At 37.6% G+C, this 18449-nt stretch overlaps 1 protein-coding gene across 1 annotated transcript in view; it reads right to left on the bottom strand.

Moving 5' to 3' along the window:
- The window catches only part of Exoc6 (exocyst complex component 6), a gene marked incomplete in the record, with an annotated part of 205895 nt that overhangs the window by 93911 nt on the left and 93535 nt on the right, over positions 1–18449 (bottom strand). The window contains 3 exon segments of the mRNA XM_008849623.1: positions 4043–4152; positions 8367–8472; positions 16165–16262. Coding sequence (XP_008847845.1) covers positions 4043–4152; positions 8367–8472; positions 16165–16262 — 314 coding nt within the window.

Raw genomic sequence — 18449 nt, 5'->3', positions numbered from 1 at the left:
CTTATCAGTCACTGAGGCTTTTGTTCTGGACCAATAACAGCCTTGCCTCTTACCACCAGTCACCATAGTCCCTCTGCTAGACCATCAAGGGAAGTATTCCCCCTGACCAGGGTAGACATGACTAAAGGGTCATCTAGAATTCACCAAGGCTTTTGAAACCACAAGTCTGGTATAAATTCTTTCAGATAGCCCTGGCTGAAGCTACACCTTCAGAACCCAGAGCAATCAGCTGTAATCATCCTACAGTTTCCTGAAAGTATCCATGGAATGTTCCAGAAGGCAGTGCTGGCATAAGGGTAATGGTGTAGCTGTCTATGTGACTAATAGGTTTACTTAAGGCAGTCAGGGCAGCAAGGGAGTGTCCAACAGCTGCTAATCAGGGTCTTAACTTGTCCGATCTCCAATGTCTTTGCTTATTTATAGGAAAATGAACATGAATGTAGCAAAGTGTGGGTAGCACACACCTTTGATCCCAACACTTGGGAGGTAGAAGCTGAATGATCAGTAGTTCAAGGCCAGCTTTGGCTAAATAAATACTTTTTTCAACAGATTTTAACAGTGCTTTAGCAGTGCCTAACACCTAGCCAGCGCCCGAGGGAGAAAGGAATGCCCTTCACCTTTCTCACCGGCATCAAATTTGAGTAACTAAGGTCTGTCAGAATCTAAAGCCTAGGTTCCTAAGCACTGTATTAAACAGCTTCTGCTTTAGATCAGAACAGAATGTTAAATCAAAATTGGACAAGCATAAATTACTGGTGGCTCTCAACCATTTGTGGCCCAAGGTAAATCTACTAAAAACCTATTCTTATAATGGAGTCATTTTATGTGATTTTTTTTCAGTAAACACTCATTTGTATTCAATGTTTTTCAAAAGCTAGATTATGCCGCATGTGTCATGCTGTATACTTCAGGGAACACATTGCTTCTAGTATCTAAACTACTATCTTTAGAGACTTTGGTATAAATGGCTGACGGAGTATGATGAAGGGTTGGGCAGTAGTTTTAAGTTTGGGGCACATCAAAACCACTGAGAGAAACTAGCAAAATACTAGGTCCCACCCTGAGTTTCTCATTCAGTAAGTCTAAAAAAGAAATTCTAGAAATTTCTCCTGTGATGCTAAAATTGATGTTCTGGGGACTAAAGTTTGAGAAACACTGGCTTATGGGAACCACACAGCACAGGAGATGCTAGATATTGGCCTTCCTCTTCTCTCCCATTCATATTATTCATGATCAGAAATTTTAAAATTTTACTAAAAATCCCCATTCAGAAGTAAAGAACAAGCTGGGCATGGTGATGCACACCTTTAGTCCCAGCACTCAGGAGCCAGAGGAAGGTGGATCTCTGAGTTCAAGGCCAACCTGGTGTACCAAAGTAAGTTCCAGGCCACCAGTTGGGGCTACAGGGAGACCATGTCTCAAAAAGACCAAAAAAAAAAAAGGAACAGAACAGAATAGAACAGTGTAAAACTTAAGCCAGATACTCTTTTCCCCTATCAACATAAACAATTCTTTTTATTTATGTCTTATTTAAAAGTAAAATAACAGTACCTAACAATAAGAGACAGATACAATAAAATAATAAACTACAAATGTTATTATTCTTATTGTTTCCATTTGAGAAATAAACAATTGTTAATATCCGAATTCCCTTCATGCCTTTTTGTGACTTAAAATTCAGCAGTTTCCGCTGAGAAAGGACATTTCCTGCTTCAGTTCAGGAGATTTCAAAATTCAGAAATCAATTCAGATTCAAAATCTTCAAATCAATTCAGATTCAAAAGCTTCAAATTCAGAAGATTTCTATAAGAAGGCATTATGAAAGCTAGCATCACCGCTCTTATCTTTCAGAGAGTTCATCAGAATCCACAACATGGCTTTTGTGCAGGATCAAGCAAGGCAGCTAGAAAGCACAAAGATTAATTTTTGCTACCACTAACAGATTATTTCTTATGCCAGACACTATACCAGGCATTTTGACATAGAATCAGAAGACCTGCTCTTCATCCCAGTTCTCAGTGTAACTAGTTGGGTCATCCTAGATAAATGATTTGGCCTTTTGAGTCTGGTTTCCTTATTAGCAAACAGAGATAATATCACATTTCCTATCTCCACCAACCCAAGGTATTACGTTATCAGATAAACAGTATTTTCTTGCCTATAAAATGAAATTGGCTACAGTTTCACCAGCTGTGCTGGTCTCTACTACTGAGTATGATACCAACTTGCTAGAATGGTCTTTATTTTACTGATTTTGCTAAATCATTAAACTCTATCTGAAAAAAAAGGGGACTGGAAAGATGATTTAATCAGTAAAATGCCTGTTATGCAAGCATGTGGGCCTGAGTTCAGATCTCCAACACCCACATAAAAGTTGGTTGTCATGGAGTCTATCTGTAATCCCAACACTGGAGAGACAGAAATAGCCAGCCTAGCCATTTGGTGAACCCCAGGTTCAGTGAGCAAACTGGCCTCAAAATAAGTATCTGAGGAAGACCCTTATGTCAACTTCTGGCCTCCACATGCATATGCGCGTGCACACACGCACACACACACACACACACACACACACACACACATACACAGAGTCTACCTGAAAAAAACTATTAACAATACCAACTTTTCAGTAAATCAAAGGCATAAATAAAAAGGAGACATTGGAGAAGCATATGTAACAATGAATGTGAAATGTGGAGTCTGAACCCTGATAGAAACATACACCAGAAAAGTGGTTTTTGAGAAAAATGAAACGTACTAGGAAATTGAATAGGAAAAGAGGTTAGTTTTGTTAAGTGTCATTAAATAATAAAATGTCTTCATTGTTTTTTTAGAAATTCCTACAAAGTACTAAAGGGTAAAAGGTCACTGTTTCTGAAATTTTCTTTCAACTGTTTTAATAAAAGATAGACAAAGAACATATGGGAAAATATTTGTTACTGGGGCTGTGGTTATAGAGCACTGGATATTCTTGTAGAGAACCAGGGTTTAGTTCCCAGCACCCACATGGTAGCCACCGTCTATAACTCCAGTTTCAGGGGATCCAGCACCCTTTTCTGACCTCCTCAGGCATTGCACGACATGGGTGCACTTTACATGCAGGCAATACATTCATAGTAATATGCCAGGTGTGGTGACACACACCTTTAATCCCAGCACTTGGGAGGCAGAGGCAAGCAGATCTCTGTAAGTTCAAGGCCAGCCTGGTCTACATAGTGAATTCCAGGACAGCTGGGGCTACAGGGAGACCCTGTCTCAAAAAGACCAAAAAGAAAATAAATATTAATAATAATAATAATAATGGGCTGGAGAGATGGCTCAGTGGTTAAGACCACTGGCTGCTCTTGCAGAGGACCTGGGTTTGATTCCCAGCACCCACATGGTGGCTAAGAACTGTCCGTAACTCCAGTTCCAGGGGATCTGACAGCCTCTTCTGACCTCCACAGGCATTGTACAAAATGGGTGTACTTACATATGTGCAGGCAATAAACTCATAACGTAAAATAAAAATAATAAATCTTTTAAAAAAATAATAAAAATATTTTAAATACATATTTATTACTATTAAATCTAGATGCTGAGGATATAGAACTTTTCTATCGAATAATCTCTATTTTATGAAAGACTTATATAACAAAAAGTTAAAGAAATACTATGTATTTATAGCAACCTAGCCTTAATATGACTAAAATATGTAAGCCTTTCTAATGAAATGATCCATTAAAGAGTATGAAAATAAAATGTTAATATTCTATAAAAACACCTAAATGTTGTTGCGAATGGAGAGATGGCTCAGCAGTTAAGAGCATCGGCTGTTCTTGCAGACCTGGGTTCAGTTCCCAGAACCCACATGGCTGCTAACAACTGTCAGTAACCCCAATTCCAGGGGATCCAACACCCTCTTTTGTCCTCCACAGGTATTGCATGCACATGGTGTACTTATATGCATGCAGGTAAAACACACATACGCATGTATCACATCACAAAAAATAAAATAAAATATTTTTTTAAAAAGATGATTAATATTCCACATTAGAGAGCTTACCTTCGGTGTAGTGACTCTGAAAATTTAAGGCTGGCATAAATAAATTCTTTAACTTGAATATAAATAAGAGGCACTGACTGAGACATGGGAAATTTCTTTGGGAAAGATTGCTGTAAAAAGAGAAAGTTAATATTGTTTTTGATGCTTTAGAAAACAATATCCTAGTCACTTATAAAGGTAAAAAATGAAGATGATTTCACATTTGAATCATAAATAACTATACAAAATTCTATGGTTATATTTTATTTTTTAAATTTTATTTAGTTAGCTTGTTAGCTAGCTAACTATTTTGAAACAGGATCCCACTAGGTAGCCCTGCATGGCATTGACCTTGTGATCCTTCTGCCTTTGCCTTCCAAGGCATATGCTGACACACCTGGCCTATTTTTTAATGTTTTAATGAAACCTAGAATATCTCTGAATAAAATAATGCATAGCCATTTAATCCTATGATTAAATCATATTACCAGACTTCTGTCAAGCAGAGACCACACGTTTTTTTTGTGTTCTGATGATACAAGCATTATGTAGCAGATGTTTAGCTGTCTCCTTCTTTATGTTTATGATACAAGAGTCAGGGTAGCCAGGAAAATTATACACCAGCTTCCTGACACAGTTTTTGATATATGGTACGTGGGGGTGGTATATACACACATGCATGTGCAGATGTGCTAGCTAGCTAACTAGCAACACATCTGCCAACACAGAGGCCAGAAGAGGATGTCAAGTGTCCTCCTCTTTCACTCTTCCCCCTTAATCTCTTGGGACAGGGTCTCTCACTGAATCTGGAGCCAGGCTGCTGGCCAGCAAGCCCCAGAAATCTTCCTGTCTCTGCCTCCCACAGCACTGGGGTTACAGGTGTACATAAGTCACATCTGGCTTTTTATGTGAGTGCTGGGGATCTGAACTCAGGTCCTCATGATTATGCTCTTTTCTGCTGAGTCATCTCTCCAGTCTGCATTTTTAAAATAATAATAAGGCTCCCTTCACTCAGCTTCAATAAAGGAATGATGCCAATCCAAGATGGCATCCAGTTTATCCCAAGCTCCAGAATATATCTTATAAAAGTTTTCTGATCACATTACCAAAAAACATTGGTATGGGATCAATGGTTTACAATGCGTGTCTTGGCTGAAGTAGTTTATCAGCCAGGATTCGCTTGAAAATTCTCAATCTCCAAGAAAGGAAAATTCCTCCAAGAGTCTAACCAAAAGCCTCTCATTTATGCTATATGAAGTCCAATATACACTTTCACCTTGATATTTATTGCAACCTTGTTATATTAGTGAACATGCCCTCACAAAGATCACCAATGACTCCCTAGTTGTTAAGCATGAGCTTTTCACATTACCTGACTTCTTTGAAGTATATGACAAGTTAGCCCTCTTCTGCTTCTGAAAGGCTCTCCCGCCCATCCTTGACATCTTGGTCCCACCCTGGCTTCCTTCTACTTCTCTGCATGCTCTATTTCTCTTACTCTAGACAGCCTTTAATTACTGCTAGGACTTTCAGCTTTATCCTAGATCTTCTTACTAAACTCTACCTGAGTTGATTTCAGGTACTCGTGACTCCAACCACCATGCCAATGCCACCAACTTCCAAATCTACAACTCTAGATCAAATCAAATCCATATACCTAAGTACCCACTGGACACCTCCACTTGTCTGTACCATTTCATACATAATAGGTCCCAAAATAAAATTATCCTTTTTTTCCTTTTTTTCCCCTAAACCTTCCCTTTTCATATTTCCCATCATGGTGAATGCTACTATCATCCAAGGTAGAAACTTGATTATTATACTTAACCTCTTTATCTTTCTTATCCCATACATGCAAAAAAAACCGCCAATTTCTGTTATTACAACCCTGTAAGTCAAGTTCTATGACCATAGCCTCTACTGAAGTCAACAACCTCTCTCACCAGAACAACTGTAAACTCCTAGCTGGTCTCCTTGTCACCAGTCTTATTCTTCTCCAATAAATTCTCCACACATTAGCTGGACTCATTTTCCTAAAGCAAAACTCTGATTGCTGTTACCACTTAAAATCCTTTTGTTAGCTTCTCAGAGTCCTCATTATAAAAGCTAAACAAACTAACATTATTTTCAAGAGCTATTATGGTCTGCCCCTTTCTACTTCTCCAATTACATCTCTGTCTCTGTCTCTGTCTCTCTGTATGTATATATGGTATGTGTATCTGTGTGTGTGTGTGTGTATGTGCATGCATGTATGTGTGTGGAGGCCAGAGGTCAACATTAGGTGTCTTCCTCAATTGCTCTCTACTTTATTATGTATTATTTATTTTTATTTTTTGACACAGGGTCTTGCTATGTAGACCAGGTTAGCTTCAAACTCACAAAGACCCACCTGCCTCTGCCTCCCAAGTGCTGGGATTAAAGTCACGTGCACCACACCCCACTCCACCTTCTATTTTTTTGAGACGGGGTTTCTCCCTGAACCTGGAATTCAGTGATTCAGCTAGACTGGATGGCCAGCAAGCTCTAGGCATCTGCCTGCCTCTGCCTCCCCAACACTGGGATTAAAGACATGCACCACTGTGGTCAGCTTTTATGTGGATCTAAACTCAGATCCTTCTGCTTGCACAGCAAGTACTTTATTGACTAAGCCATCTCCCCAGTCCTTCCAATTATATTTCTTTTTAAAATTTATTTTTATTTATTATTATTGTATATTTATGTATGGAGTCTGTGAGCATGCTCTGACCTACACATGCATGCCCATAGCACATGTGTACATCAGAGGACAACTCTGTAGACTCAGTTCTTTCCTTCCACTTTTATGTGAGTTCCTGGGATGGAACTCGGGTCACCAGTCTTGTGCAGCAAGAGCTAAGTCATCTAGCCACCTCTCCCCCATCGCATTTCTTGAATTTCACCTCCTATACTTCAACAACCTGTGCTTCATAATAAATTATTTCATCTTTTCCTCATGTAAAAATGTGATCAGTGAACATAATTCCTAAATTAAGAACTTAATCCTAAGAAATCCTGCATATATTGAAAGTTTTCTAAAGCAAAATTAAACTTCCTTTAAATAACCTATTTTAAATAGTTTAGCAACCTTAGGAGGAGGAGGAGGAAGAAGAAGAGGGAGGGGGAGGGGGAGGGGGAGAGGGAGAGGGAGAGAGAGAGAGAGAGAGAGAGAGCGTGCGCTGTGTGCGTGTATGCGTGTTTGTGTTTGAGTATGGATAAACGTACACCACAGTGTGTGAAAGTCCGAAGACAATCTTGATGTTAATCACCTTCCACCTTGTTTGAGAGTGTCTCTTTGTTTCAAAGTATGATATTCTTTTTTCTTGAAATCTGATTCTACCCAGAGACACTGGATATGTGCAACTGTGCATGTTTGTGTATATATGAGCATGCACATGTGCACTCTAGTGTGTTACAGAATGGCCTATATGCTGGTCAACTTCCTCTGTCTTTCCTGTCCTTTGTTATTTTGAGTCTGAAATGCATATTGCTACTTCTAGACAAAATCTGCAAGTAGCTACTACCTTCATATACCTGTTATTTAATCAAAATAAACTTTTGTAGAAAGTATTTTGTATCAAGAATCAGCCTTTTGGCTAAGATCAAGTGTAGAAAGCACTGTATATGGGGGGCAGTGTGTGCACGTGTGTGTAGAGGCCAGAGATCAATGTCAAGTGCTTTCTTCTATTGCTGTCTACCTTACTTCTTGAGATGAGGTCTCTTCACTGAACCTGAAGCTCACAGTTTCAGCTAGACTGGCTATGCAGTTGAGCCCCTGAGATCTGTGTATATTTGCCTTCTAGCACAGGGGTTACAAATGTCCAAGGCAACATCCAGCTCTGGCTTTTACATGAGTGAAGGGGTACAAACTCTTGATACTCATACTTATGCAGTAAGCACCTTGCCCACAGAGCCATCTCCCCAGCCTGGGATACTTCTTTAAAGCCACGAAATAAGATTTTCTACAATGATGAATATTTCAAAGAAATTCTTCTCTCTCTAGAACAATTCTCACTACCACAATCTACTCAGCATGTAGTACATGTAACTGTAATGCACCCAATGTAAGTAGTACTTGCCCTGGAAATCTACCTCACATTTGGAATAACTCTTTCTAGTACGCCCAGGAAAGCCCCAAGTTAACTTTATCAAAATAGTAGTAGTGACAATAATATAATCTCTAAAGGTTAAAATATAATTAATTTTCTCAAATTACACAACAAAAACTTGCCCCCCATTCTTAATTTACAATGTCAGGTTAATTTTATATAGTAATAAAGATAATGAACTTAGTTTTACAAAAATCCTTAAGTTAAAAACTACCTTGTACCTTTTCAAGGTCTGGATCTTGAAAGGGAAATTTGCTGGTGACCATTTTATACTCTTCTTCACTGGCAATAGGGATGGGGCTATAATTATCTTCTTCAAAAATGTCCCTGTTAAAAAAAAGGAAAATTGAAATCTTATTACAAAATATACCATAAGTGTTATAAGACATTATCTTAAAAAATCCAGCTCCTACAAAAGCACTTTTTTTTGTCAAGTAAAGTCCAAGCATGAAAACATTAACCATCCAGAACTCTAAGATTCAGTATCAGAGATGTCTTCTACCTCGTAATTCATGTCCAGTCTCCTCTTTCTACTAGGTTTACATCCTCTAGAACTTTACTTTTAACTGTCCTGTCTAGAACAATTCTCAAGATGGTACAGACTTGTAATCAGTCACGAAAAACAGATCAAATTACATTATAGAAACAACTTTCAAAATATTTGTCTGTGTCTTCTTAATCCCAAATAAACAGTAAGTTCTTGAAGATCAAAACATGTTATGAGGTGGAGAAATGGCTCAGCAGTTAAGAGCACCTACTGCTCTTCCAGAGGACCTGGGTTCAGCTCCCAGCACTCACATGGCAGCTCACAATTGCCTGTAACTCCAGTTCCAGGGGATCTGATGCCCTCTTCTAGCCTCTGTGGGCACCAGGCACACATATGGTACACAGACATACATGTAGGCAAAACACTCATACACATAAAATAATATTTTTTAAATGTGTTTAATTTCTTTAACCTCAGAATGTTATGATTAAAAAAAGGAAACTTTCTAGTTAGTGAGGCAGAGAGATTTAGCATTCATCTCTTATCCTCTGCTCTTTGTCATAGACCCCTTGCAATTGGGCAGGGATGCATGACTGGCTTTTAGCCACTGAGCTTATAATGGAAGCAATATTTGTTGCTTTGAGTCTAAAGCATTTATGAACAAACTGTATGTAATAACCTTTTTCCCTGATGACAAGGGAGACAACATATTCAAATGAAAGTAGCTGGGATCTCTGACTACTAGACCCCTGAGGGTTTCTGTGTGACTGAGAAACAAATTTTCTTCATCCACTGAGTTATGGAAGACTATTACTGCTGCAGCATAACCCGTCCTGAACTAGTTCCTTTCCAATCATCAACTACTTTTAATTAATAATTCAGTTTGACTAATATTTACTGATACTTATTATGTACTAAGCTCTGAACTTCGATGAAACTTCCAACTTCAAGAAGATGAAAACAAGATCCCTATTCTTGAACCAAACAGAAGAGACAAGATATGCAAACTAATATGTTCATAATGCTGCATTACACATAGAGTAGACGAGTACAAATTTCAAAACAGGCTAGAAGATGAAGTAACTCTCGAAGTAGGTGTTATAGGACTATTTCACTGGAACACTTTACAGAGAAGGCATGTACAATGCAGGGTCTTCAAAGATGAAAAGAAAGACTTCTGATGAGATTACAGAGAAAAGCATTTTTGACACAAAGAACATATGCGCAAAGGCTTAATAGGTGAAAAAGTGTAAGTGGCAGGGGTATGAAATCATAGCTAGGGCTGTCAGGAGAACGTGCCTGCTGCCAAGCCTGATGAGCTGAGTTTGATCCCCAAGATCTACATGTTAGAAAAAGAGAACTGACTTCTCCAAGTTTTCCTGTGGCCTCCATATATAAGCCATGACACATACATGCACACACACATTCACACACACACACACACACACACACACAATAAGTGAGTAAATAGATAAATAGTAAATAGATGAAAGACACAGCTAGTATGGTATTGGCACAGAATATAAAGCTTATGAAAGACATGGTGAAAAATGAGGCTGGGTAAGTGGTAAACTGAAACACCAAGATTTTCTTTTATAGGTAATAAGAGGTTTTAAGAAAAATGCAATAGGAAGATTTTTACTCTGGAGAACAAATCAGAAAAGGTCAATATTGAACACAGAAAAGCTAGTTTGAAGGACTGAGGAATACTTAGAGGTGAGGAGGACTTAGATGAAAGCTATAGCAGATTAGACAGAAAGAAAGCAACACAAATAAAGGCTTTTAACAAATAGACAGGATAAATTAATGGGGACTGTATCCCCCACCTAATCCAAGGTATTTTCTGAGGTATGGAAGACAGGAGAAAGATAGATTATAGTAGAGGATGGTATCTAGCCAGTAAAATGTGTTCTTAGGTCTTGATGAAGGGCTACAAAAAAAGACATGGGTTTAAACCACAGTGTCACACAAAATTAAAAAAAAAAGGCTCTGTTCACTTAAAATAAACAGAAGTTTCTATTATTTTACTTTACTTTAAATAGTGTTTACAAAAAACCAGGGCTGGAGAGATGGCTCAGGGGTTAAGAGCACTGGCTGCTCTTTCAGAAGACCTGATTTCAGTTTCCAGAACCCACATGGCAGCTAACAACTGTCCTAACTCCAATTCTAGGGGATCTGATACCTTCTTCTAGTCTCTATGGGCATTGCACGACATGGGTGCACCTACATACATGCAGGCAAAACACTCATATGCATAAAATTAAAATAAATAAAAATTGAAAAATAAAAGATTAAAAGGTAAGTCTTAAGGAAATAAAAAACTATTAGAAGACCCTAAAATTGACCTGTATACAAATGCCAGGGAATCTCTTACTATGCAAAAGATGTAATTTAATGAATGACACATTTATATTCTGAAAATATTAATATGGTCTTAAATGCTCTGTTTATCAAACCAAAGCCTATGAATGCACAATGAGTTCCTATTATGTACAGACACTATATTAGAACTAGGTAATCACGAACATGAAATAGCCCCACAACACTGGCCAATGTCTGATTGTATCACATTAAAAGCGTCTGTACAGAACAACACAAATAACAAAAAGAAAATTTACAGGTTGGGAGAAAATATTTGCTAACCTACGTTTGATATATCTGATAAAGGAGTAACATAAAAATATATAAGAAATTCAAACAACTCAACAGCAAGAAAGTAAATCATCAGATTAAAAATAAGCAAGGATTGGGCTGAAGAGATGGCTCAGCGGTTGAGAACAACGGCTGTTCTTGCAGAAGACCCCGGTTCAAACCCACATGGCAGCTAACAACTGTCCATAACTCCAGTCCCAGGGGATCCAACAGCCTCTTCTTACCTCCACAGGCATTGCATGACACGGGTGCACTTACCTACATGCAGGTAATACACACATACACATAAAATAAAAATAATAAATAAAATTTTAAAAAATAAGCAAAGATCTACCTAAATAGCTATTTCTCAAATACACAAAATGGCTCAACATCGCTAATCACCACAGATAATGTAAGTTTAAAACACATCTCAAACCTATTATAATAACTATCATAAAAATAAATAAATAATAAATAAATAAATAAATAAATAAGGTAAGGCTGAATGTGGTGGCACTTGGGAGGTAGAGGCAGGCGAGGCCAGCTTGGTCTACATAGCCACTTCCATGCCACCCAGGGCTACATGGTGAGACACTGTTTCAAAAAAACAAAAAACAAAAAAATAAGGTAAGTGTTGGCAAGGATGTAAAGAAAGGATTTCCTCTCTATAGAAAACAGGATGAAGAAGGAACAGTATGAAGAAAGCTGAAGATAGCTACCATATGAGCCAGCAATCCCATTATGTTGTATACGTCCAAAGGAAATAAAGTCAGTTATGTTCATAAGACATCTGAATTCCCATGTTCATTGCAACACTATTCCTAACAGCCAAGATATGGAGTCAGCTTTTGTTTCTATCAATGGAGAATGGAAAAAAATATGTTATATGTACACAATGGTCTATTCAGCCTTAAAAATTAAGAAAATTCTATCATTTGCAACAACATAGATGAACCTTGATGACACTGTGCTAAATGAAATAAGTCAGGCATAGAAAACAAATAGTGCCTACAACAAAATCTAAAAAAGTCAAACTCAGAAGTAGGGGGTAGGGTGGTAGTTAACAGGCTGGTAGTTAAGGGACAAGGGGAAACACTGGCTAACGTGTATCAAATAGGAGACATTAGGTTTTGAGAACTGTCACATAGCAAGGTAATTATAGTTAATATGTTTTTCTCAAAATTGGCAAGAGAGATTTTAAGTATTTTGCACTGAAAAAAATGAGTATGAGATAATTTATCAATTTGCTCCCTAACTTAGTGATTTAGTAGTGACACATTAAAAAATGAAACTTGGGGCCAGAAAGATGGCTCAGCACTTGCCTCCAAGACTGATAACCTGAATTCAATCTCCAGGATCCATATGGTGGAGGGTGACAACTGACTCCCAGAAGTTGTCCTCTGACCTCTACACATGTGCTGTGGCACATGTACATCCACATACATACACATACACAAATATTTTTTTAAAAGTGAAACTGCTTAATCACAGTGAGCAGATAATCACCCAGGGGAAAGACAGAATAATGCTACAATTCTTCCATAGGACTCTGCTATAAATTAAACTCTATTCAATGTATATTTCTTCTCCTTCAAAGTTCTATGTGATGTATGATATCGTGATAAAGAGGTCACATAAAGACAGCTTTTGAACTATAAAACCAACATAAAACTAACAATTTTCTTGCTTTTTTTCAATAATCCAGAAAATAAACCAATAAAATAATATGTTTAAAATAAAAAACCATGTGAAATAATAGATATGTAGAAGAGGAGGCAGAAAGAGACAGAATGGGTGGATGACTACAAGGAAACAGAGTCTTCCAGAAAGCTGGTCAGTTACTCACATGAACTCACAGCAATGGTGACAGCATGCACAAGTCCTGTGCAAGCTCAAACTAGACAAAATCCCAGCATAGACATGGGGAAGAGGGTAAGAAATACCAACCCAACCTAAGGAGCTTTTGACAACTAATAGCTGCTGGGGGGGGACACAGAGGGGGAAGACACTGTCATACAGGGATGGGACTCTTGGTGGGTCCAGTGCATAGACCCACACTGAAGGACATTTGGGGACACAAATCAGACTCTATATAGGCTGTATTATATGGAGATAGAGATAGAGATAGAGAGAGATAGAGAGAGATAGAGATAGAGATAGAGATGATAGAGAGAGATGATAGATAGATAGATAGATAGATAGATAGATAGATAGATAGATATGGATGACTGATGATATAGATGATAGAGAGATGGTACATAGATACAAAGATTGGATGGATAGATAGATGACAGACAGATTGATAGATAGATAGATAGATAGATAGATAGATAGATAGATAGATAGATAGATAGAAAGAACATTAAATTGAGCAAGGGGATGTAGGGGGAGGATGGGGAGAGGTTCTAAATACCATCAAACTATATTGTATGAAAATCACAAAAATTGAAAAAAAATTTTAATGATGAATGTTTGTTTGATTCATTATCTATAACACATAACTATATCAAAATATCATTTATTTGGTATAAATATATTTGTAAATATATTACTCCATATTTATCAATTAAAAATAAAAGCACAGATATACTAAAAATTGTACAAAGCCTTGCCGGGCGTGGTGGTGCATGCCTTTAATCCCAGCACTCCAGAGGCAGAGGCAGGCAGATCTCTTTGAGTTCAAGGCCAGCCTGGTCTACATAGTGAGTTCCAGGACAGATGGGGCTACAGGGAGACCCTGTCTCAAAAAGACCAAAAAAAAAAAAAAAAACTGTACAAAGCCAGAAACAGTGCCAGACACCTTTAATCCCAGCACATGGGAAACAGAGGCAGGTGGGTGAACTCTATGAGTTCAAGGCCACCCTGGGTCTATATAGTGAGTTCCAGGACATCCAGGGTTATGTCATTAGATCTTGTCTCAAAAAACAAACAAAAATAAAGTAAATAAAACAGTACTAGTGAAGAGTTTTACTTTTTCTCCCATCTAATTGTTAGACTGCCAATTCACTACTTGTAAGATATCTGCAGATATAGGTCAAGAATAAGTAAAGCTTAAGACCTACTTAAAATGTTAGGCAAAACCATGAAGGATGGTACTGGAAACGGAAGTTACAATATTCTGGGATATTACATATTGCAACTGAAATGTTATCATTTGTTCTCCACAATTACTATGGATGATAAACCAATTCTATCTCTATTTGAATAAACTCTTTAGCTTCCCAGTGAGAAAAAAATACTTCACAGTTCCCCTAGATTTGGGGTGCAACTACCCTGCTAGAAGTCTTAAGACAATTTATCACTGTTTGGAAAACTTAAACATTATTTTGGAGGGGGTTTAAAATGCACAACATTAACTCTAAGATTTTATATTTATAAAGATATAACACATTAAAGTACAAGACATGTCAGAGATCAGTGCCTTATCAATACACACAACTCTTTTTAAAATACTTAATATAAAAAGCTGCTAATAATTATACATAAATATTCTCAATTACCCATTAGGGTGAGGACCTTAACCAAAAAAAGGAACCACTTAAACAACACTAAGCGCACCTATAACTCTAGCAATTTGGGACACAGAGGCAGGACAATGACAAGTTTGAGGCCTCTCTAGGCTATATAGTGAGTCTGAGGCCAACCTGGGCAACTTACAAAGATCTTGTTTTAAAAGCAGAAAAGGCCTGCACCAGCAAGTTAGCTCAGTGAATAAAGGTGACCAACAAAGCCTGAGGGCCTGAGTTATATCTCCTGGAACCACAAGGTGAAAGCAGAGAACTGAATCCTACAAGTTATCTTCTGAACCACACACACACACACACACGCACACATGCGCACACGCACACACACAATAAATAAATAAATAATAAATAAATAAGTAAACAAATAAATAAATGTAAAAATTTTTTTAATTTAAAAAGCTTGGAGATGTGCTTCATGGCAGAGCACTTGCCTAGCATCTGCAAGGTCCTGGCTTCAATCCTCAATATTGTAGAAAATAAAAATTAATAAATAAAATCAATAAATGTTACTATGATAAGCTCAAATAAGAATTTCATTATTTTTTTACTTAGGTCTGTTACCTTATAAACCACTTAAGAATTTTTTAAAAAATTCTATTGCAGGAATCAGATGGTTAGCCTCTAGTTTTAAAAACTGTTGGAATAAGTATTAAGCTTGTATTAAATCATCTGACATAGTTTTACTTTGGTATCTTCAGATACAGGGTTGGAGAGATGACTGAACAGTTAAGAGAACTTAACTGCTCTTTCAGAGGACCCAGGTTTGGTTCCCAGAACCCATGTGGCAGCTCACAAGCACCTGTAACTCCAGTTTCAGGGGACCTGATATAGGAAGATATAGGCACACTAATGCTTACACTATTATAACAGTCAATAAAAACAAATGTCCATCAACAAATGAGTAAAGAAACAAAATGTGGCATATACAGAAAATGTAATGTTACTTAGTCTTAAGGGGAATGAAATTTTGGCACATGATGCAACACAAATGAACCATGATGTCATGCTAAGTAAAATCATCCTGATGCAAAAGAACAAATAATCTACAATTCCACTTACATGAGCTATCTAGAGTAGTCAAAGCTTAGAGACAAGATAGAATAGCATTTTCTATGGGCTAGAGGAAAGATATGAAGACTTACTGTGAAATGGGTAGAATTTCTGTTTAGGAAGATGAAGAAGTTCTGGAGATGAATGGTAGGAATGGGTACAGCAGTGTGAATATACTTGATGCCACTGACTGTATCCTTAAAATGGATATATTTCAGGTGTATTTTACCACAAGAGAAATTGATTACAGCATTTTATTACTATATGTAAAACCAAATGATTATTTGACATTCACTATACTAAGGAACCATGGCTTAGACTCACCTGAAGATACCAGCCCATTTCTTAAGCAGTGTTTCATTGTATTGATCTCTTATGTCAAATAAAAGGTCAAAAAGTCGGTTGACTGGAAAACCATAACCCTAAGACACACACACAAAAAGAATTAGTTAAGTCAAGTGTGTTTTTAATGTTCACAAAAATGCTGCAAATACTAAAGAATCATTTGGAAGGAATCACTACATCATACTGTATGTTATTCCTAAAGGATAGGAAAATGCCCTCTTAACTTTCTGCTATATTGATTAAGCAAAAGGTCTAGAGAGACTTTTGTAGGGTCAGAACATTTTTTCTATTTATTTCTCTTTCAGTAAGGATTATAGTGTCATCCTTGAAAAGTATTGGGGGGGGGTCTGGGAAAATGGTTCAATAGGTAAAGTACTCTCCATACAAACATAAGGACCAGAGTTTGGATCCCCACAACCCATGTAAAAAACAGGCAGGCATGATGGCCAACTGTAATCTCAGTACTTGGGAGGCAGAGAAAGGGAATCCCTAGAGCAAGCTGGTTAACTACACTACCCAGAATCTATGAGCTCTGGGTTCACCAAGAGACCCTGCTTCAGAAAATAAAGTGGAGAGTGATCAAAGAAGACACCCCATGTAAACTTTTGGTCTCCACATACTTGCACACACATTCACACACACATGCACCTACACACAGGCAAACACACACACACACACACAGAGTATTAGGAGTAAAAAAGGAAAAGTTTGAGGTTAGTGATCTACTTATGTAAGTAGAATACAAAAAAAAGGGGGTACTTATCCTTATACCCATAGATTAGTGCATCTTTCAACCCTCACCAAAAGCTTCTTTTGGCAGTAGATAGTGATTTAACACAGAGACCCACAACTGGTCAATGTACAGAGAATAAGAAACTTCTGAATGCTCTGTCTTAAGGAACACCTATATCATATCTTCTCCTCCCAAGGCTCAGGGATCAATGCACAGGAGGAAGCGGCAGAAAGAGTATAAGAGCCAGAGGCAGGCAACAAGGAAACGGTGTTTTCCAGACACAACGGGGCAGGTGCACATATGAACTTACAGTGGTTGTGACAACATGTACAAGATCTGTGGAAGCTTAAGGCAGAAAAAATCCTAGCATGGAGATGGGAGGTGGGCATGATGTCCCACCTCTAGCTGAGGAGATATTAGCAACTCATAGGTGCTGGGAAAAGACTCGTTTTCTTTAAGAGTGTGGCCCCTGGTAGATCAACTATGCGTCAGTGGATGGCACACATCCAAGAGCACATGGACAGGACAAATTGGAATCAATGGATTTTTAAAAAAACAAACAGAGGGCACAAAGTTGGGTAGGTAGGGAAGGGAGTTGAACCTGGGAGGAGATGGGGGTAGGATGAGAATGCATTGTATGAAATTCAAAGAACAAAAAAATTTTTTCAAAAAAATCCTTTTATTAAAGAAAAAAAGGAATTAAGCACCAAAATTGTGTTGTTACATTGCATGTACAATAAGAGAAAAGTGATTGCAATACTTCATGTATTTAAGTATGTAACTCTAAAGTCATTAGTGTAAAAACATGAAATACAAACCAATACAATAATTACAATGCAGAAAAGTTGAACTAAAGAGCAAAAGGCAATAGTCAAAGCAATGACAACCCAATGGGCCTTAACAGGGATGACAGAGTACATGGGCTCCAGTGGGGAGGAAGGAGGGTTGTGGGAGGGTGCCAGTGGGGACCGAGGGTATAAAGATGATTAAGATTGTTTGAGAAGTTCTGTATGAAATATACAAAAAATTCAATAAAAAACCAATTATTGGAGATTTCATAGTGTTGCTATAAATGTTTGCTTAGTATTTTTCTTATATTTTAATACTTTAGAATGTTAATTGAGCATATTCGAGTACTATAAATTTGCAAGAAATAGCATTTACAGTACACTGCTCACAATATCCATTTGATGTAATGGTAGAAGAGCCATCCTTAAAGCCAAGCACAGTGAACTAGTGTTTTGCTTCTGCGTTTATAGTATTGCACAAAGCTAGTAAATGGTGAGGTAGTTTGCCGTTTTAATTTTCATTTACCCAAAACAGCTAAAAACATGTCAGTTTCATTAGCCCTATGGACATTATTCATGCAAAATGATCCGCAGCCTTCCATTTTTCATAATCTACACATTATTGTTTCACACTTGACAACACATACAGTACAGTGATAAATTCAATAGGCCAGTAGGGATTGTGTCAAAGAAGTTGAAGTCACTGCAGGGGATGCACTGTCCACCCTTACTGTTTCCCATAA

This window comes from Nannospalax galili, unplaced genomic scaffold (assembly GCF_000622305.1).
Source record: "Nannospalax galili isolate Female #2095 unplaced genomic scaffold, S.galili_v1.0 scaffold384, whole genome shotgun sequence".
NCBI classification, from domain to species: domain Eukaryota; kingdom Metazoa; phylum Chordata; class Mammalia; order Rodentia; family Spalacidae; genus Nannospalax; species Nannospalax galili.
The sequence above is the reverse complement of the archived record's forward strand: the minus strand, read 5'-3'. Positions and strand labels throughout refer to the sequence as shown.